At 43.4% G+C, this 26,488-nt stretch overlaps 1 protein-coding gene across 3 annotated transcripts in view; it reads left to right on the plus strand.

The window, feature by feature from the left end:
* Nucleotides 1-26,488, plus strand: part of arid3c (AT rich interactive domain 3C (BRIGHT-like)) — a 447,638-nt gene that overhangs the window by 399,910 nt on the left and 21,240 nt on the right. For all 3 annotated transcript variants that reach the window (XM_055632177.1, XM_055632191.1, XM_055632184.1), the window contains exons 4-6: nucleotides 10,848-11,031; nucleotides 17,813-18,057; nucleotides 23,251-23,547. In XM_055632177.1, coding sequence (XP_055488152.1) covers nucleotides 10,848-11,031; nucleotides 17,813-18,057; nucleotides 23,251-23,547 — 726 coding nt within the window. The remainder of the gene's footprint in view (nucleotides 1-10,847; nucleotides 11,032-17,812; nucleotides 18,058-23,250; nucleotides 23,548-26,488) is intronic.

Raw genomic sequence — 26,488 nt, forward strand, 5'->3', positions numbered from 1 at the left:
GCAATCACCAAGCCTGCGCTTGATCTCTCCAATGTAGAGCAGTTGACACCTGGAACAGCGGATGCAATAGATGAGGTTGGAGGAGGTGCAGGTTGGAGGAGGTGCATCTGCCTCGCCTGGAAAGACTGCTTGGATGCAGTCGAGGGGGGAGGTAAAGCGACAAATGTAGCATTTCCTGCGGTTGCAAGGGAAAGTACCAGGGTAGGGGGCGGTTTGGGTGGGAAGGAGTAAATTGACCAGGGAGTTACGGAGGGAGCAGTCTCTGCAGAAAGCTGAAAGGGGAGGAGATGGGAAGATGTGGCCAGTGGTGAAATCCTGTTGCAGGTGGCGAAAATGTTGGAGGATTATCTCTTGTATGTGACGGCTGGTGGAGTGGAAGGTGAGGACAAGGGGGACTCTGTCCTTGTTATGAGTGGGAGGATGGAGAGTGAGAGCAGAGCTACGGGATATAGAGGAGACCCTGGTAGAGCCTCAACTATAGTCGAAGAGGGGAACCCCCGTTAATTTAATTAGTTTCATTAAAAGGCCATCTTGTTTTGTTAGGTCATCTTGGTGGGAGCTAAATACAAATTTACATTTGCAAGCATGAAGGGAGATGGAAAGATTTGGTTTGGCTTGTTTGGTATCGGTTTATGAAAACTAACATTTAATTTTCAACCTTGCATTCTGAACTCTCTTGCATCATAGAAACTTCATGGAACTTTATAGAATGACTTCATGATGTGTCCAGTTTTGGATACAGATATTATTTTTTTAAATGTCTAGAAAATGAACCCATTTTACACAGAAATAAAGTATGTATAACACAATGATCATCTTGGATGGATTACAGAATGGAGAATTTTCAGGCATGATTTGCCTCAGCGAAAATATTATTTGGCCAGCATCAATTGCATAAGAAATAACGTTGTGGCTCGCAGCATGTCTATGTCCTTTTTCTGCGTGTCACATTTCTCTCCTAATTCTATGGCAACCTTTCTTGTGCCTGTCCAGGGCTTCCCATGGGGAAAGTGCATCAAGCTCTCTATCGTTTCCAGTGATCATTGCAACAATAGCACAGCAACCATGACGGCAGCATAAAGCTCCTGATGAGAACTGCTGTGTCCCACTCAAGAATTTGTGTGCAAAGTGCCATTGCTGCTTTTGGTTACGTACGTGATATTTTTCCGGAGATCTTAAAAGTGGTTAGCATCAAACAAAGCATGTGTGCAGTGGAGCTGAAGAGGATGCGCCAATTTCTAGACAGTTGTCTTTTTCGCAGAGCGGATTCTGGGATTGATTAGCGTACGGAAATGGTCAGATGGATTTCATTCTGAGCACGTGTGAGGCATTGCACTTTGGGAGGTGGAACGTAAGGAAAAAATATACAACTAATAACTTAACAGCATTGATGTACAAAGGGATCTCAGGGTTCAAGTCCATAATTCCCTGAAAGGGGCTCCTAAGGGACCGTGACAGGAACCTGGAACAGCAACTCGATGACCTCTGTCTGCTCAGGGAGAGCGAGGAGGTCATAGAAAGGAGTTACAGGGAGGTGGTCACTCCAAGACCACGGGAGACAGAAAACTGGGTCACAGTTAGGAAGGGCAACGGGCAGAGGCAGGGACTGGTGAGTACCCCGGTGGCTGTACACCTTGAAAATAAGTACTCATGCTTGAGTAAGGGTGGGGGACACAGCCTACCTGGGGGCTGCGACAGCGACCGGGTCTCTGGCACAAAGACCGGTCCGGTTGCTCAGAAGGGTAAGGAAAAGAAGGGGAGGGCAATTGTAATAGGGGACTCTATAGTCAGGGGGTCAGATAGGCGATTCTGTGGACGCAGACAGGAGTCCCGGATGGTAGTTTGCCTCCCTGGTGCCACGGTCAGGGATGTGTCTGAACGTGTCCAAGAAATCCTGAAATGGGAGGGAGAGGAGCCTGAGGTTGTGGTGCATATAGGTACCAATGACATAGGTAAAAAAAGAGAAGAGGTCTTGAAAGAAGAATTTAGGGAGTTAGGTAGAGAGTTAAGGAGAAGGACTGGAAAGGTAACAATCTCAGGATTACCGCCTGTGCCACGCGACAGTGAGAGTAGGAATGGAGTGAGGTGGAGGATAAATGCGTGGATGAGGGACTGGTGCAGTGGGTATGGATTCAAGTTTCTGGATCATTGGGACCTCTTTTGGGGAAGGTGCGACCTGTACAGAAAGGACGGGTTGCACTTGAACTCAAGGGGGACCAATATCCTGGCGGGGAGATTTGCAAACGCTACTGGGGAGACTTTAAACTAGTATGGTTGGGGGGTGGGACTCAAATTGGGAAAGCTAGCAGTCAGTGTGTGAAGCAGGGGGCAGAGAATGGTAGCAATCTGACCCAAAATGTAGGGGAGAGAGAAGAAAAAGAAAATAATCAGAGAATAAGAGAGGGTGGGTTTCTTAAATGTGTATATTTTAATGCTAGGAGCATTGTAAGAAAAGTGGATGAACTTAGAGCCTGGATTGACACCTGGAAGTATGATGTTGTGGTGATCAGTGAAACATGGTTGCAGGAGGGCTGTGATTGGAAACTAAATATTCCAGGATTTCGTTGCTTCAGGTGTGATAGAATTGGAGGGGCAAGAGGTGGAGGTGTTGCATTGCTTATCAGGGAAGATATTACAGCAGTGCTTTGGCAGGATAGATTAGAGGGCTCGTCTAGGGAGGCTATTTGGGTGGAACTGAGAAATGGGAAAGGGGTAGCAACACTTATAGGGGTGTATTATAGACCGCCAAATGGGGAGCGAGAATTGGAAGAGCAAATATGTAAGGAGATTGCAGATATTAGTAGTAAGCACAAAGTAGTGATTGTGGGAGATTTCAATTTTCCACACATAGACTGGGAAACACATTCTGTAAATGGGCTGGATGGGTTGGAGTTTGTAAAATGTGTGCAGGATAGTTTTTTGCAACAATACATAGAAGTACCTACTAGAGAAGGGGCGGTACTGGACCTCCTGTTAGGAAATGAGATGGGTCAGGTGGCAGAGGTATGCGTTGGGGAACAGTTCGGGTCCAGTGATCACAATACCATTAGTTTCAATATAATTATGGAGAGGGACAAAACTGGACCTAGGGTTGAGATTTTTGATTGGAGAAAGGCTAACTTTGAGGAGATGCGAAAGGATTTAAAAGGAGTAAATTGGGACAGTTTGTTTTATGGGAAAGATGTGGAAGAGAAATGGAGTACATTTAAAGGTGAAATTTTAAGAGTACAGAATCTTTATGTCCCTGTTCAGTTGAAAGGAAATCGTAAAAATTGTAAAGAGCCATGGTTTTCAAGGGAAATTGGACACTTGGTTCGGAAAAAGAGGGAGATCTACAATAATTATAGGCAGCATGGAGTAAATGAGGTGCTTGAGGAGTATAAAAAATGTAAAAAGAATCTTAAGAAAGAAATTAGAAAAGCTAAAAGAAGATATGAGGTTGCTTTGGCAAGTAAGGTAAAAGTAAATCCGAAGGGTTTCTACCGCTATATTAATAGCAAAAGGATAACGAGGGATAAAATTGGTCCATTAGAGAGTCAGAGTGGACAACTATCTGCAGAGCCAAAAGAGATGGGGGAGATATTGAACAGTTTCTTTTTCTTCGGTATTCACCAAGGAGAAGGATATTGAATTATGTGAGGTAAGGGAAACAAGTACAGTAGCTATGGAAACTATGAGGATCAAAGAAGAGGAAGTACTGACACTTTTGAGAAATATAAAAGTGGATAAGTCTCCAGGTCCGGACAGGATATTCCCTAGGACATTGAGGGAAGTTAGTGTAGAAATAGCAGGGGCTATGGCAGAAATATTTCAAATGTCATTAGAAACGGGAATAGTGCCGGAGGATTGGCGTACTGCGCATGTTGTTCCATTGTTTAAAAAGGGGTCTAAGAGTAAACCTAGCAATTATAGACCTGTTAGTTTGACATCAGTGGTGGGCAAATTAATGGAAAGAATACTTAGAGATAATATATAAGCATCTGGATAAACAGGGTCTGATTAGGAACAGTCAACATGGATTTGTGCCTGGAAGGTCATGTTTAACTAATCTTCTTGAATTTTTTGAAGATGTTACTCGGGAAATTGATGAGGGTAAAGCAGTGGATGTTGTGTATATGGACTCCAGTAAGGCCTTTGACAAGGTTCCTCATGGAAGGTTGGTTAAGAAGGTTCAATGGTTGGGTATTAATGGTGGAGTAGCAAGATGGATTCAACAGTGGCTGAATGGGAGATGCCAGAGAGTAATGGTGGATGGTTGTTTGTCAGGTTGGAGGCCAGTGACGAGTGGGGTGCCACAGGGATCTGTGTTGGGTCCACTGTTGTTTGTCATGTACATCAATGATCTGGATGACGGTGTGGTAAATTGGATTAGTAAGTATGCAGATGATACTAAGATAGGTGGGGTTGCGGGTAATGAAGTAGAGTTTCAAAGTCTACAGAGAGATTTATGCCAGTTGGAAGAGTGGGCTGAAAGATGGCAGATGGAGTTTAATGCTGATAAGTGTGAGGTGCTACATCTTGGCAGGACAAATCAAAATAGGACGTACATGGTAAATGGTAGGGAATTGAAGAATGTAGGTGAACAGAGGGATCTGGGAATAACTGTGCACAGTTCCCTGAAAGTGGAATCTCATGTAGATAGGGTGGTACAGAAAGCTTTTGGTGTGCTGGCCTTTATAAATCAGAGCATTGAGTATAGAAGTTGGGATGTAATGTTAAAATTGTACAAGGCATTGGTGAGGCCAATTCTGGAGTATGGTGTACAATTTTGGTCGCCTAATTATAGGAAGGATGTCAACAAAATAGAGAGAGTACAGAGGAGATTTATTAGAATGTTGCCTGGGTTTCAGCAACTAAGTTACAGAGAAAGGTTGAACAAGTTAGGGCTTTATTCTTTGGAGTGCAGAAGGTTAAGGGGGGACTTGATAGAGGTATTTAAAATGATGAGAGGGATAGACAGAGTTGACGTGGAAAAGCTTTTCCCACTGAGAGTAGGGAAGATTCAAACAAGGGGACATGACATGAGAATTAAGGGACTGAAGTTTAGGGGTAACATGAGGGGGAACTTCTTTACTCAGAGAGTGGTAGCTGTGTGGAATGAGCTTCCAGTGAAGGTGGTGGAGGCAGGTTCATTTTTATCATTTAAAAATAAATTGGATAGTTATATGGATGGGAAGGGAATGGAGGGTTATGGTCTGAGCGCAGGTATATGGGACTAGGAGAGATTATGTGTTCGGCACGGACTAGAAGGGTCGAGATGGCCTGTTTCCGTGCTGTAATTGTTATATGGTTGTTATATGGTTATAACATAAGTAGACAGAGTGGTAAAGAAGGCATATGGTATATAGCATATGCTTGCCTTCTTCGGTAGGGAACTAGAGTATTAAAGTAGGACGTCTATGTTTCTATGTTTCTATGTCTATGTCCTGGTGCAGCTTTATAGGACTTTTGTTAGGCCAAATTGAGAGTTTTGCATGCAGTTCTGGTTGCCCCATTACTGGAAGGATTTGGAGACGTTGAAAAGAATGCAGAGGAGAACATACAGTGGCTTTAAACTCAGAGGAGCAAAGTTTAAAGGAGATGTGCAGGGAAGGTTTTTTACACAAAAGGTGGTAGGTGGAACTAGCTGATGGGTGTGATGGAGGCAGAAACCGTAGTGGCATTCAAGAGACAATAGACAATAGATAATAGGTGCAGGGGTAGGCCATTTGGCCCTTCGGGCCAGCACCGCCATTCAATGTGATCATGGCTGATCATCCCCAATCAGTACCCTATTCCTGCCTTCTCCCCATATCCTCTGACTCTGCTATTTTTAAGAGCCCTATCTAGCTCTCTCTTGAAAGCATCCAGAGAACCTGCCTCCACCGCCCTCTGAGGCAGAGAATTCCACAGACTCACCACTCTCTGTGAGAAAAAGTGTTTCCTCGTCTCCGTTCTAAATGGCTTACTCCTTATTCTTAAACTGTGGCCCCTGGTTCTGGACTCCCCCAACATCGGGAACATGCCTATAGTGTGTCCAAGCCCTTAACAGTCTTATCTGTTTCAATGAGATACCCTCTCATCCTTCTAGAGACTTGGATTATGTATAGGCTGATAAGGGTTGGTGTTGGCATCATGTTTGGCACAGACCTTGTGGGCCGAAGGGTCTGTTTTTATGCTGTACAGTTCTGTGCGCGAGGATTTATGAATACCCTCCTCCTGTGCAGTAATAATTCTATGACTCTATTAGCTGCTTGCGAGTTAGAGGAATAAATAAATCTCCACCAGGCGCAAATATCATCAATCAGGTGTGCGACACGGTGGTGCAGCAGTAGAGTTGCTGCATTACAACATCAGGTTCAATCCTGCCTATACAGAGTTTGTATGTTCTCCCTGTGACTGTGTGGGTTTTCTCCGGGTGTCCTAGTTTCATCCCACATTCCAAAGGTTTGTAGGTTAATTGGCTTTATTTAAATTGTTCCCAGTGTGTAGGAGAGTGCTAGTGTACGGGGATTGCCTGTCAGCGCGGACTCGGTGGGCCAAAGGGTCACTAAACCAAAACTAAACTAAGTCCCCAAAATGTACAATCTAAACTAAACAGATTTCTCTATTGTTGGTATTTTGAGCACTGAAAACAATACATTAAGTTGTAAGATGTGCAAGTGAATTCATTCTTCACTTGAAAAAGAGTTACCGGGTTCCTTAATATTGGTGAAGAGATAAAAGAGCAGGTATTGCATTTTAAATTACATGTAAATTGTTCTTGTAATCACCGGGAAGATGTGGATCTGAATTCATCTATAGAGTTGAATCAAATCTGGAGAGCTGATTAGTTGCTGCACTAGCAGCCCTCTCTCACCCTGATATCATCACACTCTGATATCAACCGCACTCCCCCATCATCACGACCCAACATATTAAAAACACTTTCAGGAAAACTAGAGCCAAAAAATATGTGAATTTACTTAAAATAGCAATATATATATCAGCTGATATCGGAAGGTTCATTTTCTCTGAACAACTGTGAATAATGTAAAATTAATGAAGCAGATAATATAAAACACCTAAAATTTCATGTTTCATTTTGATTCACTGTGAAATTTGAAACATCATTAAATGAAAAATAAATCATTTCCACGACAGTGTGATTTACAAATTATCCTTTCAGGAAACCCCAGTGAACATGAAGAATTATAGAGCCAGACATATATTTAATGAACTCGTCTTTACAGTATTATCATAAATCCACAGCTTACAATAGGCTGCTCTCAGCTAAACTCAGGTTAATTAGAAAGGCCAAGTGTACAAAAGAACCACTTACACACACATTATCAGGTTCAATAATCTGCTTTCTGCATTGATATATCATTCCATATCTCATGATATTTGCAGAGCAATTTGAGTATTTACAATCTCCCGAGCAAATGTGAAGCTGTTATTCAAGGTCTGAAGCAATAGATCATTGAGTTCTACTTGATGTTGTTGTGCTGAAGCATTGCACTAATTAGATTGTTGGTCCTACTTGATACTACCATGCCCAACATTGAACTAATTATGCAAATTAAGTGTGTAGGAAGGAACTGCAGATGCTGGTTTACACCTATAGGGTGATGTTGCGGGTCAAGACCCTTCTTCAGATTTCTTCAGTCTGAAAAAGAGTCTCGATCCGAAACATCGCCCATTCTTACCCACAAATTTACCAAGCCAATTAGCCTACAAACATGTACGTCTTTGAAGGGTGGGGGGAAACTGGAGATCCTGGAGAAAACCCACGCAGGTCATGGGGAGAACGTACAAACTCCGTGCAGACAAGCCCCCGTCAATTTCCCTTCTAGGATAAAGTTCTAGCGTATATGTATCGTATAGTATTGTATCATATCGTATCGTAGTCAGGATTATACCCAGGTCTCTGGCGCTGCTGTCAGGCAGCAACTCTACTGCTGTGCCAGTTGTATAAGGTTAGAGGGGACCCCCACCATGAAAATTGATCAGATTTATGGGGTGGGGATTATTTTGGGTTTATGACCAATGCATATAGGAAAAATGTGTAGGAGTGGCCATTAATCTCCTCGAGATTGCTCCTCCATGCAACAAGATCTTGGCTGATCTATTTCAGATGTTATTGCCCCATCTCCAAATGACATGATCTGCTTAATATCCAGAAATCTCTCTGATAGACGCAAGATGCTGGAGAAACTCAATGGGACAGGCAGCATCTCTGGGGAGATGGAATGGGTGACGTTTCAGATCGAGACCCTTTTACCGACTCTGAAGAAGTCTGAAGGTGGATCTCGACCCACAACGTCACCCATTCAGTGAAAACCAGCATCTGCAGTTCCTTCCTATACACTTCATTCCCTCAATTAGTTCAATGTTGGGCATGATAGTATCAAGTAGTATCAATGATGCAGCCACCCCAGCCCAAACAGTAGAAAATTGCCCATACAGTGAAGAAATCTCTCTTCATTTCCATTCTTAATGGCCTATCCCTTATTTGGATACATTATTCTGGACATGAATAAGGGCAGGATTTTCTACCATATGAAACCCTCTAAGAATTTTGTCTGTCTTAGTATACACCTAAACTCTAATTCTTCCAAACTGTCAAGAATAGAGGCCTAGTCTACTCGATCTCCCCTCATATGACAGACGTGGACTCCAAGGAGCCAGTCTAGTAAATCTTCATTGCACTCCCTGTATAGAAATCTGGAGATTTTGTACAAATGTAGTAGTTAGTTTAATTAGTTCAATTCATTGTCACGAGGTACAGTGGAAAACCTTTGTAGCGTGCTGACCAGTCAGCAGAAAAACATACATGATTACAATCAAGCCAAATCACCTCTTTATTTAGTGAAACTTGACCTGTTTAAAATTAAAGGATTAAATGCCATCTTCAAAAAAATCAATCAAATTTGTGAGACACGACCTCCCTCCCATGAATAAAACCATGCTGACTATCCCTAATCAGCCGTTGCCTCTCCAAATGCCTGTATAACCTATCCCTCAGGTGCTGTCTGTATGGAGTTTGTATTTTCTATCTGAGACCTGCGTGGGTCTTCTCCGAAATCGTCGGTTTCCTCCCACACTCCAAAGACGCACAGGTTTGTAGGTTAATAGGCTCATCAACATCTTGGATAACTGTAGTATAATGTCCCCAATTCTATACTCAATACCCTGTCTGATGAAGGTCAATCTATCAGAAGCCGTATGTACCTGTACTCCTGGATCCCTCTGCTCTACAACACTGCCCAGGGCCCTTGCATTCACTGTGAAGTCCCCATTCTGGTTTGACTTCCCAAAATGAAACCCCGCACTGACCTGCATTAAACTCTAATGGGAATTCCTGAGCCCACTTGTACAGTTGATGCCTGCTGCCCTGCTGCAATTTCTGATGACTGTCTTCACTGTCTTCCATCTAATTTAGTCTCATCTACAAACTTACCAATGACGCTTTGTACATTCACATCCACATCATTGGTATTAACCACAAACAGCAGTGAGCTCAGCTATCTGTGTAATGGTCAATGCATCATTTTAAAATATTTAATTGGAAAACAAAGTGCAGAATGCAGGGCAAGTGATGGCTTCTGCCCTGTAACTCATGGGAGCTGCGGCTTGCACTGAGCTAACCTATTTATGGAACAATTGCATGCGTAGTAATATTCACGTCAATGAAGGAGAAAGCTCAAACTGTGTGAGGTGGGGAATGATGATTTTCAACTGTGGTTGGCAATTGAAAATGACGGGAGATTGCAAAATTTGCAAATGTCTGAAATTTGAAAGGTTTAAACCACAATGGAGTAGTGTCTAGGATGACCATTAACAAGGCAGGTTTGATGTTACTGATGAGCAGAGGCTGTGATAATTCATTTATAACAAAGCACAGTTACCTTTCTTTTGAATTTCATCAAGACCTACACTACTACATTTTGGGCCCACCTTTATTAACTTTTTACTTGCTTACGAGTAAGAGCCTTGTTCAAAATGATCGGCTGGCACTTGTGCATAGTATAAGACCAGACAAGCTTTATCCTTTCTGATAACATCAGCGGAATATCTCAGACTAATACCGACAGATTTGAACAGATTTAAAAGGCATTTTCCATGTTGTTTATGTTGCCCCGGCATACGTATGTAATAGTTCAAATGAGGGATGCTGGTGACCCTTGCATTACAAGCTGTCAGGTAATGGGATTTCACCCAAGATTCTGACCCAAAAATTAGAGACAGGAAATAAAATCTCTTTTGCAGAATTCCTGTGAAGTAAAGTAAATAAGCACGGTATTTTTATTTCACCTCGTGCTATCGCAAGTGCAGATGACATAATTTTGTGTTCACAATACTGTCAGTTTTTTTAGTAGGTAATCTGCCCCCCATAATATAGAGCTCACTTGCATTGGATTTCCAGAAGAGAAAATATTCAACATTGATTGAACCATAATAATAAAATGGAGCTAAATATCTTGGTAGCATTTGGCATGGTTTCTCCCTCTCAATCCAACCACAAATATTTCCAGAATTGTGTTAACTTATCACTCCTTTGTTTATCTTATCTCCTGTTCTTTTCCAATTTGGCGAACCTTGATCCATGACCTTTCACTTTGCAATAAAATTGCAGGGTCAATATTATATGTTTGCTCCCCTTTTAAATTATTTGAAACTGAATGCAGCAGAAATTGTTTCATTTATTAACTGTGTAACATCAATACATTGGGAAGAGGAGTAAATATTATTTTTCCCCTTTTTGACAGAAACTGAACAATTAGGTGCTTTACTTAATCAAATTAATTAGCCTATAACTGTGGAACGTCTGTCGATTTGTTGAAGCTAATGTAATTGATTGTGGATATTTTTTTTAATTTACACAGGGACTCCAGTGAATCGGATTCCCATCATGGCCAAGCAGGTGTTAGATCTCTACAGTCTGTACAAGCTTGTCACTGAAAAAGGTGGCTTAGTGGAAGTTATCAATAAGAAGATCTGGCGCGAAATCACCAAAGGCCTCAACCTTCCTACCTCTATTACCAGTGCTGCTTTCACCTTGAGAACCCAGTAAGTAAACACAAATGTGTCTTATGTTACAATCAAACATGCTTGTAATAGATTCAGGGTACAGAAAGGGCAGTTGTAGCGGTAGAGTAGAATGACTCTTCAATGTGCAATGGGATCAGATTGTGTGGCTTTCTGTCTCTGCAATCCACTCTGAGTCCCTTGCCTCTGGTGTCTGGGGTTATGCGGAGAAGGCAGCAGAATGGGTTTAGGAGGCAGACATAGATCAGCCATGATTGAATGGTGGAGTAGACTTGATGGGCCAAATGGCCTAATTCTGTTCCTACCACATAGATAGATCCTTTATTGTCATTGAGACCTTTCGGTCTGAACGAAATTATGTTGCATGCAGTCATACACAGAATCAATAATAACAAAACATACAATAAACCCAAATTAAACATCCACCACAGTGAGTTCACCAAGCACATCCTCACTGTGATGGAGGCAAAGTCTTAGTCTCCGTCTCTTCCCTCCTTGTTCTCCCTCTGCGCTGAGGCGATCGATCCAGGCCGAAGATACCGCTCTCCAGTCCAGCGGACCTCCATGGTGATGTCGCCATCGCCGAAAGCTGGAACGCCGTCTCCGCCAAAGATCTTAGATCTTTGGTCTCTGCTCCGAGATGGACCTTATGACATCACTGATTAGGATCAAAGGAAGGCAGAAAGCCACGAGTATTTAATTGTCATATATATATATACAATGAAACAGTGAAATTCATCCATAGAGCAGTGTTACAGGCAATTAAACACAATAGTCACATATTATATATAATAAAGAAAAAAAATCAATAAATTAATAACAATAATACAAAAATGCCTAAACTCCTTTGTTTGACCAAATACAATCCACAGGAGTTTATAATTGAGGTTAATGTTGTGTCCTGTTTGAGTCTAATTGTTGTTGGGAAGAAGCTGTTCTTGAACCTGATGGAAACAATTTTCAGATTCCTATACCTTGTTCCCGAAGGCAGGAGTGAAATGAGAGTGTGGCCAGGGGGTGTTTGATGATAGTGGCTATATTTTTGAGGCTGCAACTCCTATCTATCCCTTCGATGATGAGAACATCAAAATGATTTTCAGGCGGTGCGGAGAGAAAAAGAAGCACAGTTTCGGAAAGCCATTTGAAAGTGGCTTTTACAAGCTTTGATGGCAAAAATAAACTTCAGAATAAAAATATATACAATACCAAAATTGTGCAAAATTCTTCATGCATTCTCAGTGTCTATACACTCAACAGTGTCATACCCAGTAGTGTTCACATCTATAGAGTCATAGAGTGATACAGTGTGGAAACAGGCCCTTCAGCCCAACACGCCCACACTGGCCAACAAAGTCCTGGTTGCACTAGTCCCACTTGCCTGCGCTTGGTCCATATCCCTCCAAACCTGTCCTATCCATGTACCTGTCTTAACTGTTTCTTAAATGATGGGATAGTCTCAGCCTTATCAACCTCCTCTGGCAGGGTCAAGGAAAGAGCGTTCACTTCGTGGCCGTGTTTCCACCAATCTTTCCACCACCACACACAAGAAGCACAAGAGGTGCAAGACATTGTATGCAGATGCCGTAAAATGTGTGTTCAGCTCTGACTGAACAACTTCCAAGCTTGTGTGTGGTCTCAATAAGAAGAAGACCTCCTCTGGCAGCTTGTTCCATACACCCACCACCCTTTGTGTGAAAGAGTTAGCCCTCGGATTCTTATTAAATGTTTTCCCCTTCACCTTGAACCTCCAGTTTGTCCTCTGGTCCTTGATATCCCTACTCTATGTAAATAAAGCATGGTGCACGGACTCCACCATCATTGAGAGTCACTGCTCAGCTAACCTTGAGTTCCTTTTGGTTAGATGCAGACCGTTCTATCTGCTCAGAGAGTTTACCTCCACTGTTGTGACTGCAGCTTATATCCCTCCTGATGCTAATGCCAAGCTTGCAATGAAAGAGCTGCATACTGCCATTAGCAATCAACAGACGCACAACCCCGATGCAGCCTTCATTGTTGCGGGTGATTTCAATCACTCCAACCTGAAGACTGTACTCCCCAAATTCCACCAACATGTCTCCTTCCCCACTAGAGTAGACAAGACACTGGACAAAGTCTACACCAACATGGCTGAAGCTTACAAAACCATCCCCCTCCCCCACCTTGGTCAGTCTGATCACGTCTCATTGTTCCTGCTCCCTAAGTACTCCCCACTCATCAGACGGGTTAAACCAACTGTGAGGACAGTTAAAGTCTGGTCGGAGGAAGCGGACTTCACACTTCAGCAGTGTTTTGGAAACACTGACTGGAAGGCGTTTGCAGCCCAGGCCACCCTTGACTCCCACACGGACATTGATTCCTACACATCCTCTGTTCTGGACTTTATAAACTCCACCATCAATAGTGTCACCTCCCTCAAACAGGTGACCATATTCCCGAATCAGAAGCCATGGATGAACAGCGAGGTAAGGCTACTGCTGAAAGCACGGGACACCGCTTTCAGGTCAGGCGATGCTCGAGCCTACAGTTCATCCAGGGCTAACCTGAAAAGGGGCATCAGGAAGGCCAAGCACTGCCATAAGCTCAGGATTGAGGAGCACTTCAACAACAACTCCGACCCCGGACGCATGTGGCAAGGCATCCAGGCCATCACGGACTACAGACCCTCCAACACCACCCCCACATCCAGCGACGCCTCCTTCCTTGAGGAGCTTAATCACTTCTATGGCCGCTTCGACAGGGACAATCTAGAGACAGCCATCAAGGCTGTGCTACCTGCCGATCACCAACCCCTCACACTCACCCCCTACGACGTATACGTGGCACTGAGTAGGACTAATGCACGTAAAGCTGCTGGCCCTGACGGCATCCCCGGGCACGTGCTCAGGGCCTGTGCTGCGCAGCTGACAGACATCTGGACTGACATCTTCAACCTGTCACTTGCCCAAGCAGTTGTCCCCACTTGCCTTAAAACCACCTCCATCGTGCCAGTGCCAAAACACTCCACTGCGGCAAGCCTCAACGACTTCCGCCCAGTTGCACTTACCCCCATCATCACCAAGTAAACCAGTATCTGCAGTTTCTTGTATCTCCTATATTTTGATGTATGTGCTTTCCTATCATCTGTTCTCAAGTCATTTTGTAACATGGATGTTATCTCTAAAACACTGTCAGTCTTATCGAGTCCACACACAAGATTAGAAGTTGTTCAGCCAGAACTGAACACACTTCTCGGCATCTGCATACAATGGTGCCTGTCTTGTCGCTTCTTGTGCTTCTTGTGTGTGGTGGTAGAAAGATTGGTGGAAACAGGGCCGCGACGTGAACACTCTTTCCTTGAACCCACTGTAAGTTATAGTGGCATATTATGCAGCATCCAACAGTATCTCCAGCTATGGTTACCTGCATGGAAAAGGCAAATTGATCAGTGGATAAAATGAATAATGTGTCAAGTATGGTCTTATTTATAACCCTAGTAAAGTTCTGGTCATGATAAGAGCAGAGAAGGTCCATCTAATCTTTACTCAGAGAGTGGTAGCTGTGTGGAATAAGCTTCCAGTGAAGGTGGTGGAGGCAGGTTCGTTTTTATCATTTAAAAATAAATTGGATAGTTATATGGATGGGAAGGGAATGGAGGGTTATGGTCTCAGCGCAGGTATATGGGACTAGGGGAGATTATGTGTTCGGCAAGGACTAGAAGGGTCGAAATGGCCTGTTTCCGTGCTGTAATTGTTGTATGGTTATATGGTTATAATCTGAATAGAGGCACAGCAGTTGGTGCTACCGACATCTCATTAGCTAAAGAAAAAATCTCAATTTTTCATTGCGGCCATTGCACTTTAAAAAAAATCTGCACTTTCTTTGTCGGTGTAACACTATATTCTACACTCAGTTTATTTTCCATTTTGCACTGCCTGATGTACTCACACATGGTATGATTTACCAGAATTGTATGCAGAACAAAGGCTTTCACTGTATCTCAGTACCAGTGACAATAATAAAGTAAGACCAATACTTACTTTTTACTTTATTAATTTATTGAACATGTTAAAAAATACAAACACAAATAAACTTGTAAGCAATAAAAAAAAGAAAATAAAACACAAAGGAAAACAAACAGATAAGTAACTCAAATAATACAAATAATATCGTTCATGTTCAAAAGGGGTAAGAAGAAGTTCGAAAACTTTTCTGGTCCTAACCCCTCTTATTTTCTATACACTTTCATGGAAAAACAAAATAATGGGAACAAATGGACCCAAAATCTGTTGAACAGTCCACCAATACCGTCTCAAAGATACAGGAACTGGGTCTTGGTTGTAACCTTGGGTTCTGTCTGTGTGAAATCTGCATGTTCTCTCTATGTCTAAGGGGGCCAAGGGGATCAGGGGGTATGGAGAGAAGGCAGGTACGGGATACTGAGTGGGATGATCAGCCATGATCATATTGAATGGCGGTGCAGGCTCGAAGGGCCAAATGGCCTACTCCTGCACCTATTTTCTATGTTTCTATGTTTCTATGTCGGTATGGGTTTACATCAGGGGCTCCAGTATCTTCCCACATCCCAAGAAGTACTGGTAGCTTAATGCGGGCCTGTAAATGACTCCATAGTGTCGGCAAGTGGCAATTCACTCAAGTTGCAGAGCTAGAGGGAAATAAGGATGGGGAATGGGAGCAATGGGAATGCTCTGCTCTGAGCCACTCAGCATGAATGATGTGCCAAATAGGCTTCTTCTGTGCTGTACACTATGTATTCACAGAATCCCTTTGGTGTATTTCTTATATTCCAGAATTGGATGGGTTGATTAGAAGAAACATATTTTTTCCCCTGAAATCCATTGATTTTTCCTGTTCCACTGGCTGTCCAGTACACTGTTCTATATACTTATTTTTTTTACTGATAAGAGTTATAGAGTCATACAGCATGGAAACAGGCCCTTCGGCCCAACTAGTCCATGCCGATTAAGGTGCCCCATCTACACTACTCCCAATTGCCTGCATTTGGCCCATATCCTTCTATCCTTCTAAACCTTTCCTATCGTTGTACCGTACCTGTCCAAATGTCTTTTAAATGTTGTGAGAGTACCTGTCTCAACTACCCTCTGGTAGCTCATTTATATACCCATCACCTTTTGGGTGAAAAAGTTCAGGTTCCTATTAAATCTTTCCCCTTTCAGTTTAAACCGATGACCTCTGTTTTTTGATTCCCCTACTCTGGGTAAAAGACACTGTGCATTTACCCTTTCTATTCACCGCATGATCTTGTACACCTCTATAAGATAACCCCTCATCCACTTGCACTCCAAGGAATAACCTTAGCCTGCTCAACCTCTCCCTATAGCTCAAGTCCTCGTGACCTGGCAACATCCTCGTAAAACTTCTCTGTACCCTTTCCAGCTAAACAACATCAGTCTGAAGAAGGGTCTCGACCCGAAACATCACCCATTCCTTCTCTCCAGAGATGCTGTCTGTCCCGCTGAGTTACTCCAGCATTTTGTGTCTAACATCTCTCCTACAACAGGGTGACCAAAACAGAACACAATACTCCAAAAGTGACCTCACCAATGTCCAGTGAATTATCAAGTAAAACGTTTGCTTTTAAATTTCTTAGTTAGCTGAGTCAAGGTGATGAGCAGCAAGATGCTCCAGACATGCTCTGTTGACTGCTGCCAAATTGGCAAGCAGCTCATGTCTCTGGAGGTAGAAGGATGGAGGCGTCAAGCTTGAAGAACTGCACTAAAAGCTATTGCTCATCCAGAGATATCTTTGTCCAATTAGCCCGCCCAATCCTATTTGCTTCTGCAGGTCTGATATCATTTCCCACAGAAGCCAACATTACAGCCTGAAGGAAATTGGCTAGATGCACAGAGTCTTTTACCCAGAGTAGGGGAATTGAGGACTAGAGGACATAAGTTCAAGGTGAAGGGGAAAAGATTTAATAGGAATCCGAGGGGTAACTTTTTCACACAAAGAGTGGTGGGTGTGTGAAACAAGCTGCCAGAGGAGGTGATTGAGGCTGGGACTATCCCATTGTTTAAGAAACATTTAGACAGGTACATGGAAAGGACGGGTTTGTAGGGATGTGGACCAAGCGCAGGCAAGTGGGACTAGTGTAGATGGGACATTGTTGGCCGGTATGGGCAAGTTGGGCCGAAGGGCCTGTTTCAACATTGTATCACTCTATGACTCTAATTGATATTTCGAAGGCCAGGATAATGCCTTCATGTTGTGGAAGTGTAATAAGATATTTTAGTTTCATGCATATGTTTACCTGTCTCCAGGAGCTTGATGTTAAATGGGTGTAAAAATATACTGCAAGCTCTGTATTGTTTAATCTTAATCAACCATGCTTAATCAACCTGGCGTGCACAAACAGAAGATCAAACAGAACAAGTTGTCTGAAGAAGGGTTTCGACCAAAAACGTTGCCTAGTTCCTTCGCTCCATGGATGCTGCCTCACCCGCTGAGTTTCTCCAGCATTTTTGTTTACCTTCGATTCTCCAGCATCTGCAGTTCCTTCTTAAACAAGTTGTCTTACAACTTTAGGCTGTGCACGCCATACGCAAGAAGAAGAAGAAGCAGATTAAACGGCGGAGTAGACGATGCGCTGAATGGCCAAATTCTGCTCCTATGATATATGTTTTTGTGACCTTCTCCCACACAGTACTTTTGTTCATTTCCAAAGTAGAGGCGGATTTGGATTGCAAACTGTTCTCGGGAATGGAAACCTGTTGTAACCAAGGTACGGCCTCAAACATCCTGTAATTATTTGTTACTTAATTTGTTTTTTTTAATTGCCTGCCAGATACATGAAGTACCTATATCCATATGAATGTGAAAAGCGAGGTTTGAGCTCACCTGGAGAGCTCCAGGCAGCTATTGATAGTAACCGACGAGAGGGCCGGAGGCAAAGTTATGGGTCTACATTGTTTAACTACTCCCCTGTGGGGACACCAAATATCTTATCCTCTCCGAAGATACAGATGCCAACCATAGCTATATCCACTCATAATGGTGGCCACATTAGCCATGGACATTCAATAAAAAAAGGTATTATTTTTTATTTTTACATAATTAGGCTCTGTTATAATAGATTGATGAGATGTTTAAAAGTTAGTGTTGAAATATTGGCTTGTAAATTTGTTTCTAAATTGACATGGTAAAATATTCCATGCGCTCAGAATTATCTGATCCTTGAGTTAATAATTTAAAATGTGTTTACTGATATGCAATGGATTTACTCTGTGGACTTTTTTGTACCAAATGTTGAACTCATTGATGAAGATGAATCTGGGCACGTGAGTGTACATTCTTAACAAGGGCTCTTGGCATAAAGACTGCAAAACCTGGATCATGTTTATTTCTCTTTCCCATGGTGTCAGGCATTTTAGTTACCTTCCTTCCTTCCTCTGTGATGGGGAGATTTAAGTATTTTCAAATAATGGGCAAATTGTTTTAAGCCAAAGTGTGTGTATTTTTTTTTTAAATTATTATGTGATAAGTGATTTTCAGTTTCAATTTCCAGAGAATAACAAATGAAAAGTATTGAGGAGAGGCTCAGATATTATTATAAGCAATTTAAGGTGGATATAAAGGAGCTTTAAATATATATTAAATATATATTAAATTAGGTTAATAACCATGATTGCATCATAAAAGGAAACAACTATTTTACATTAGAAATTTAGCAGTCTAATGCCAGAAATGGATTAAGAAGGATGAAGCAAAAATCATAGCAACTGGGAATCTGTAATGAAAACAGAAATTGCTGGAGAAATTCACCAGGTAAGTTCTAATAAGAGGTCACCAACCTGAAAACTTTTCTTTCCACCGATGTTGCCTAACTTGCTGAATATTTCCAGCATTTCTGTTTTCATTTCCAATTCCTTGTACAAATTGGGGAACAATTGCATAGCTCCCTGAAAGTTGCAACACAGGTGCACAAAGTGGTGAAGAAAACATACGGCATGCTTGCCTTCATCGGCCGAGGTATTGAATAGAGGAGTTGGGACATTGTGTTAGTGTAGTATAAATCATTAGTTAAGGTATGTTGGAATATTGTGTTCTGCTTTGATTGCCACCGGTATAGGAAGGGCGTAATTAAATTAGAGAGAAAGCAGAAAAGATTCATAGGTATGTTACCTGGATGCAGAGCTTGAGTTTTAAGGAGACATTCATGGGCCAGGACCATTTCCCACCTTGTAGAAGTTTATAAAATAATGAAGAGCATAGATGGTGATAGTCTTTTTCTGAGGGTGGAGTTCCTAAAACTAGAGACCATGTGATTAAGATGAGAGAGGGGAAAGATTTAAAGGTGTTTTCCCATGGAGCACAATGTGTATATGGAATGAGCTGCAAGAGGAGGTGATGGAGGAGGATACAATGTTTAAAAGGCATTTGGACAGGTATGTGAAGATTTAGAGAAATATGTGGTTTATGAAAAATGTCCCTTCCCAATGGCATTGCCTCGGAGCATTTTAAATCGGTTATTATCCATTTGTGCGGGACAGTGCTTAACAAAGCTTGCAAGGGTGCTGATTTCATTTTGTAAGTTTCTATAAGATTCCCCCCTCAATCTTCTAGAATTTAGAAGATTGAGGGGGGATCTTATAGAAACGTACAAAATTTTTAAGGGGTTGGACAGGCTAGATGCAGGAAGATTGTTCCCGATGTTGGGGAAGTCCAGAACAAGGGGTCACAGTTTAAGGATAAAGGGGAAATCTTTTAGGACTGAGATGAGAAAAACATTTTTTACACAGAGAGTGGTGAATCTCTGGAATTCTCTGCCACAGAATGTAGTTGAGGCCAGTTCATTGGCTATATTTAAGAGGGAGTTAGATGTGGCCCTTGTGGCTAAAGGGATCAGGAGGTATGGAGAGAAAGCAGGTACAAGATACTGAGTTGGATGATCAGCCATGATCATATTGAATGGTGGTGCAGGCTCGAAGGGTCGAATGGCCTACTCCTGCACTTATTTTCTATGTTTCTATGTTTCAGCTGCATTCACACAAATAGTTTTTTTTAGCCGGGACTCATCAGCCAAGATTGTAACTGTGTTTTGCCAGCCAGCATGCACTAAATTAGCAGTAAGTTAGAACTAAATTAAATGGAGCCTGGGGCTTTCCTCATCTGTATAGTGCAGTGCCTCACCAGAATAGCTTCCCTCCGCCACTGCACATTAGAAAGATAATTTGTCCCATCTTAATGCAGTCATCCAAAAGAGTGTTCCCTCTCCTTTAAATCTTTCCTCCCCGTACTCCAATGTCTTTCATTATCAGAAGAAGATGATTTCAATTAAACCTTCTTCTTATAGTCCCAAGTGTGTAAAGACTGCCAGGCCGTGCATGGAACTGATAGAGGATTGGAGCCAGAGGAATAGTCACCCTTCACTGCTTCAAATGGCAACAATGTTTAACATCTATAGTGTGGTAGTTTTAGCAACTTACTGTTGTTGCCTGTTCCTGTTACAAAACGGTATGTGCATCATGAGGCGCATTAAAGAAGACCGTCTTAAATATAGCAGAGTCAGGGGATATGGGGTGAAGGCAGGAACGAGGTACTGATTGTGGATGATCAGCCATGATCACAGTGCATGGTGGTGCTGGCTCGAAGGACCAAATGGCCTAGTCCTGCACCTATTGTCTATTGTCTATCATTGTAATGTTAAACACAAAACGCTGGAATGAGTCAGCGGGTCAGGCAGCATCTCTGGAGTGGAATGAATGAAATTGTCAGAGTTGCTGTCTTTCAGATCATATCAGATCAGGCAGATATTGGGACTTCCAAATTACTGTACTGTCTTTCATTAACTCGGGTAACATCAAATCACTTCTTCATCAATAATGGGCAGCTAATTCCACGACTTGTCGCTAGCAAAGTCTTAAAATCAGTACTGTTTTGGGCATATAAGAGTTTTTCTAGCGATAGGAGAGACAGGAAAGATAAATGGGACTAATGGGATAGCTCTCTTTGGAACTGGCATGGGTCCAGTGGTCTGAATAAATGTGATAAATAATGTGATATGTGATAAAATAAAACCCATGAGTAGGATAACAGCAGCAGCGATAACATTTTTCAATTGGCGCTAAGCCAACAATATACCAAATGTGGCCCAATCAAAGTCCGATCAAGGTGCATCATAACTTCCTGACTCAAACTCAATGCCCCGACTAATGAAGGCAAGCATACGACATGCCTTCTTTACCACCCTATCAACTTGGGTTTTCAGTTTCAGGTAGTTGTAGTCTTGAACCCCAAGATCCCTCTCTACATCAATGCACCTCTCTATATCAATGCTGCAAAGGGTCTTGCCACTAATTGTAAGCTTTCCCCTTACATTAACAAGTCAATGGAAAACAAATACCACACCCTGTGTCTAAAACAGTAGGTGTCGGTAAGATGAGGGTGGGGGCAGAGGGGGTGGGTGGGGGATGAAGGGAAGGGGAAGTGGGGGAGGGGCAGAAGAGGGTGAGGGGAGGGGCAGAAGAGGGTGAAGGGGGGGAGGGGGAGCAGGGGGGGTGATGGGACAGGGGCATGAGGGTAGGGGGCAGAGGGGGGGAGGGGGGGTGAGGGGAGGGGGCAGAGTGAGGGGTGGGGGGGGGAGGGGGGCACAAGGGGGCAGAGGGGGAGGGGGGAGGGGCAGAGGGGAGGGGGGGGGCAGAGGGGGTGAGGGGGGGGGAGGGGGGAGGGGGGGGAGGGAGGGGGGGGGGGGGGGGGGGGAGGGGGGGGGGAGGGGGGGGAGGAGGGCGGGGGAGGAGGGAAGGGTGGAGGAGAGGGATAGTTAGGGGGGGGGGGAGGTAGAGGAAGGGAGGGGGAGGAGGGGAGGGGGGCAGAGGGGGGGGGAGGGGGGGGCCGAGGAGGGGGGGGAGGGGAGGGGGGGAGGGGGGGGGGAGGGGGGGAAGAGAGGGGGAGGGGGGGGGGGGGGAGGGGGGGAGAGGGAAGGGGGGGGTGGGGGGGGCAGAGGGGAGGGGATGAGGGGGGGGGGGCAGAGGGGGGGTGGGGGAGGGGGAGAGGGGAGGGGGGGTGGGGGGGGAGGGGAGGGGATGAGGGGAGGGGATGGGGGTGGGGTGAGGGGGGAGGGGAGGGGGCAGAGGGGGGGGAGGGGAGAGAGGGGGGGGGTGAAGGGGGGGGGGGGGGGGGTGAGGGGATAGAGTGAATGTTAATGTTTGAACCCCCATCAGGCATCTGAATTAGGATCCAAAAACAGATATTGGAAATGTGAATATACAGCAAACGCTGGAGATTCTCTACAGGTCAGACAGCATTCTTGGAGAGAGAAATGGACAATGTTTCAGGTGGATGATCTGTTCTCCGTTCTGATGACCTGTTGCATTTTCTCTTTTTCTCCTTCCACAGATACTGCTCATTAAATATGACAGCCTGCGTTTAGTTTAGTTTAGATTATTATTGTCACGTATGCTGAGGTACAGCATACAGCTTTTTTAGTTGCATGCAATCCAATCAACAAAACACACGATACATGATCACAATCAAGTGATCCATAGTGTACAGATACAGGATAAGGGAATAATGTTTTGTGCAAGAAAAAGTCCAGTAAAGTCTGCTAAACGATAGTCTGAGGTTCTCCAATGAAGTAGATGGTAGGTCAGGACAGCCTTCTAGTTGGTGACAGGTTGGTTCAGTTGCCTTATGACAGATGGGAAGAAACTGTCCTGAAGAAGGGTCTCAAACCGAAACGTCACCTGAATATATTATCCAGAGATGCTGTTGAGTTACTCCAGCACTTTGTACCATTTTGTGCATTAATCAGCATCTGCACTTCTTTGTTTCCACATTAGTTTGAAGATCCCTGATTTGATTTCTAATAAATGTATAGGAAGGAACTGCAGATGTTGGTTTACAATGTAGAAGGACACAAACTCTGAAGAGACTCAGCAGGTCAGGCAGACTCTCTAGAAAAAAAGAATCAGTAACTCTTCTTGAGACTGACCCGAAATGTCACCAATTATTTTGCTCCAGAGATGCCGCCTGACCTGCTGATTTTTGTATCTATCCTTGATTTCTATTATATCTATTGTTAATTTTTATAAAATGGCCCTAAAGGGAGCTGGTGAGTTCAAAGTGAAGAATCCTCCTGCCCCATAATTATGTGATTATTGTCTTCTTCTTGCAAACCTCGTAGTTCTGACCTCCACTAAGAATGGAAGTGAAAGAGCCAGCCTCGTGTTTGGCGGACCAATCTGCCTCATTTTGCTGACTTTCTTTGCCCTTTCCCATTCCCAGAGGAATCTGCGCTGTCAACAGCGGGGCACAATCGGATAGCCATCCCGCTCAGCATTGCGGGCCACCACGTCAGCACCAGCCAGGCCTTCGCAGCTCAGGCCGCAGTGTCGCAGATGGCAGCAGCGCAGGCGGTAGCCCTGGACCAGCTCCGAGAGAAGCTGGATTCGGGGGAACCACCAGAGAAGAGGAAGCTGGCCATGGCGGAGGAGCAGCAGAGGTTCATGCAACAGGCACTGCAGCAGAACCTGCTGGCCATGGCATCGCAGATCCCCATGAACATCAAAATCAACAGCAGAGGTAAGGCGAGTAGACACAATACGTGAGTGCCAGGTTCAGCCAAGGTTTTCCCATTGCTATTGAGGAGGTGCAGCGTAGGTTCATCAGGTTCATTGCCTGGATGGCGGGACTGACATATGATGCTAGAAAGATTCAACTCGGCTTATATTCACTGTAATTTAGAAGGATGAGAGGCAATCTTATAGAAACATATAAAATTCTTAAGGGATTGGACAGGCTAGATGCAGGAAAAATGTTCCCCACGTTGGGGGAGTCCAGAACCAGGGGTCGCAGTTTAAGAATAAGATGCAGGCCATTGAGGACTGAAATGTGGAAAAAACTTTTTCACCCAGGGAGTTGTGAATCTGTGGAATTCTCTGCAACAAAAGGCAGTGGAGGCCAATTTACTGGGTGTTTTCAAGAGATTTAGCTCTTAGGGCTAACGGAATCAAGGGATATGGGGAAAAACCAGGTAAGGGGTACTGATTTTGGATGACCAGCCATGATCATATTTAGTTGTGGTGCTGGCTCGAAGGGCTGAATGGCCTATTCCTGCACATATTTTCTACGTTTCTATGTGATACTCTACTCAGTTATACATCACTGCTATAGAGTTCTGCATTATCTAATAGATGACATTTGTAGTGTTTAAGGTGTAGGAAGGAACTACAGGTTTACACCAAAGATAGATACAAAGTGCTGAGTATCTCAGCGGGACAGGCAGCATTTCTGGATTGAAGGAATGGGCGACGTTTTGGGTTGAGACCCTTCTTCAGATTCTGAAGAAGGATCTGGACCTGATGTGTCACCCATTCAGAGATGCTGCCTGTCCCGCTGAGTTACTCCAGCAATTTGTGTCTATCTTTAGTAGTGTTTAAATTCTCTATCACATGCGATTTTGGAGCTAGGAGCAAATCATATGGCTCCTTGAGCCTATTTTGCCATTTAATTCATGTATATGGGTTATAGGAGCAGAAATTTGGCCCTTCAAGTCTATTTGCCATTCAATCATGGCTGATCTATCTTTCTCTCCCATCCCCTTTCTCCTGCATTCTCCCCACAACCCCTGACATCCATACTTATCAAAAATCTATCACTCTCCGCTTTACAAATATCCATTGACTTGGCCTGTATAGTCTTCTGTGGCAATGATTTCCACAGATTCACTGTCTTTTGACTAAAGAAATTCCTCCTCATCTCCTTTGTAACGGTATGTCGATTTATTCTGATCTGGTCCTAGACTCTCCCACAAGTAGAAACATCCTCTCCACGTCTACTCTATCAAGGCCTTTCACTATAATTGGTTAAGCCTCACAACTCTTAATCGAGAGTTAACCCAGCAATAGAAAATTGGTCTATATTGTGACTATGTATTACTTTGACTGTGTGACAAGTGTCTGTTTTCATCTAATCTCCACTTTGTCTCCATTGAGTCCCAAATGTGTTATCTTCCATGCAATTCTCATTGTATTGAAAGCAAGACATCGGCTGACATTATTTTAATTCATTTTTCCTCAATTACATTAAAAGGAATGCTTTATCTCCGTTAGACTTCGTCCCCTCCTACAATTTATAGTTGCTCAAATTCAAATCGGTCTAAAAATATCTCACTGACTTAGTCTTTATTTTATTCCGATGGACATCTGTACCAAATAAATTAAATTAATGTTCCTCTAAAGGTGCTGGTACATTCTCCATACAATTAAATTTAAGCTACAGCACCATGTGATTTTGTTCAAATAATCATAGAAAACATAGAAAATAGGTGGAGGAGTAGGCCATTCGGCCCTTCGAGCCTGCACCGCCATCAGATAGCAATTTAGAGTAAAATCCACCCCGAATGTCAATTAGTTTTAGTTTCCAGTTTTTGAGATTCAGCATGGTAACAGGCCCTTTGGCCCACTGTGTCCCCGCTGACCAGCGATTCCCGCACATTAACGCTATCCTACACACACGAGGGACAATTTTTTGCACTTATACCAAGCCAGTTAACCTACAAACCTGTAATATTTTGGAGTGTGGGAGGAAACCAAAGATCTTGGAGAAAACCCATGGGGAGAACGTGCAAACTCCATACAGACAGCACACATAGTCAGGATTGAACTTGGGTCTCTGGCGCCGCTAGTGCTGTAAGGCAGCAACTCTACCGCTGCACCACCGTGCCGATGTGACTTAATTACATTTGACAGTTGTATAACCCTTATCTTTCTTGCTTTTCTGTGAAGTGGTCTGCAGATTTTATTATATTATTTATGTTTGAATTTCTAACAAGGTGAGAGAAAATCTTTTCACAGAACCTCGGTACACGCGACAATCAACTAAATTCAACTCAAGATGTATGTCCTGCAGAATGAAACATTTACGCACATTTCATACCTGACTTGCATTGATTAGATATACCACAGGCCAAAGACAAGGCAAGTCCTTAGTGGTTTGCCCTAGGATAGCCTTATGCACATGAGACAACAGCTGTTGCAAAATGTTATCCAGATGCCAGCATTATGAACAAAGGCTCATACAGTATGTCCAGAGTCAGCGCCTACTATGATTGGGCTGTTGAAAGGCAAACAGCTGCTGTTCCTCATCTTCAACTGATGTGAGCCTCCACCTGATTGGGGTGCGATGTATGCTAATATTAATTCGAAGAAAAGCAAGTAGGCAGCCAGTTTATGATGGCTTCTGTTTGCCGTGTCCATTTTGAAGAGCTTCATGCACATGCTACCTTTCTAATGCTTAAACAAACCAGTACTTGGTCTGTAGTGACGGAGTCGATGGAAGTGCCCTTTGGTCCAACTTGCCCACACCGACCAACATAGTGAAATACACTAGTCTCACCTGCCTTTGTTGCAATAGTACCTGCCTCAACTACCTCATCCGGCAGCTAGTTCCATACACATACCTACCCTTTGTGTAAAAAATATGTACCCTTAGGTTCATATTAAAACTTTCTCCCCTTACCTTA

This window comes from Leucoraja erinacea, chromosome 1, assembly GCF_028641065.1.
Source record: "Leucoraja erinacea ecotype New England chromosome 1, Leri_hhj_1, whole genome shotgun sequence".
Lineage (NCBI taxonomy): Eukaryota > Metazoa > Chordata > Chondrichthyes > Rajiformes > Rajidae > Leucoraja > Leucoraja erinaceus.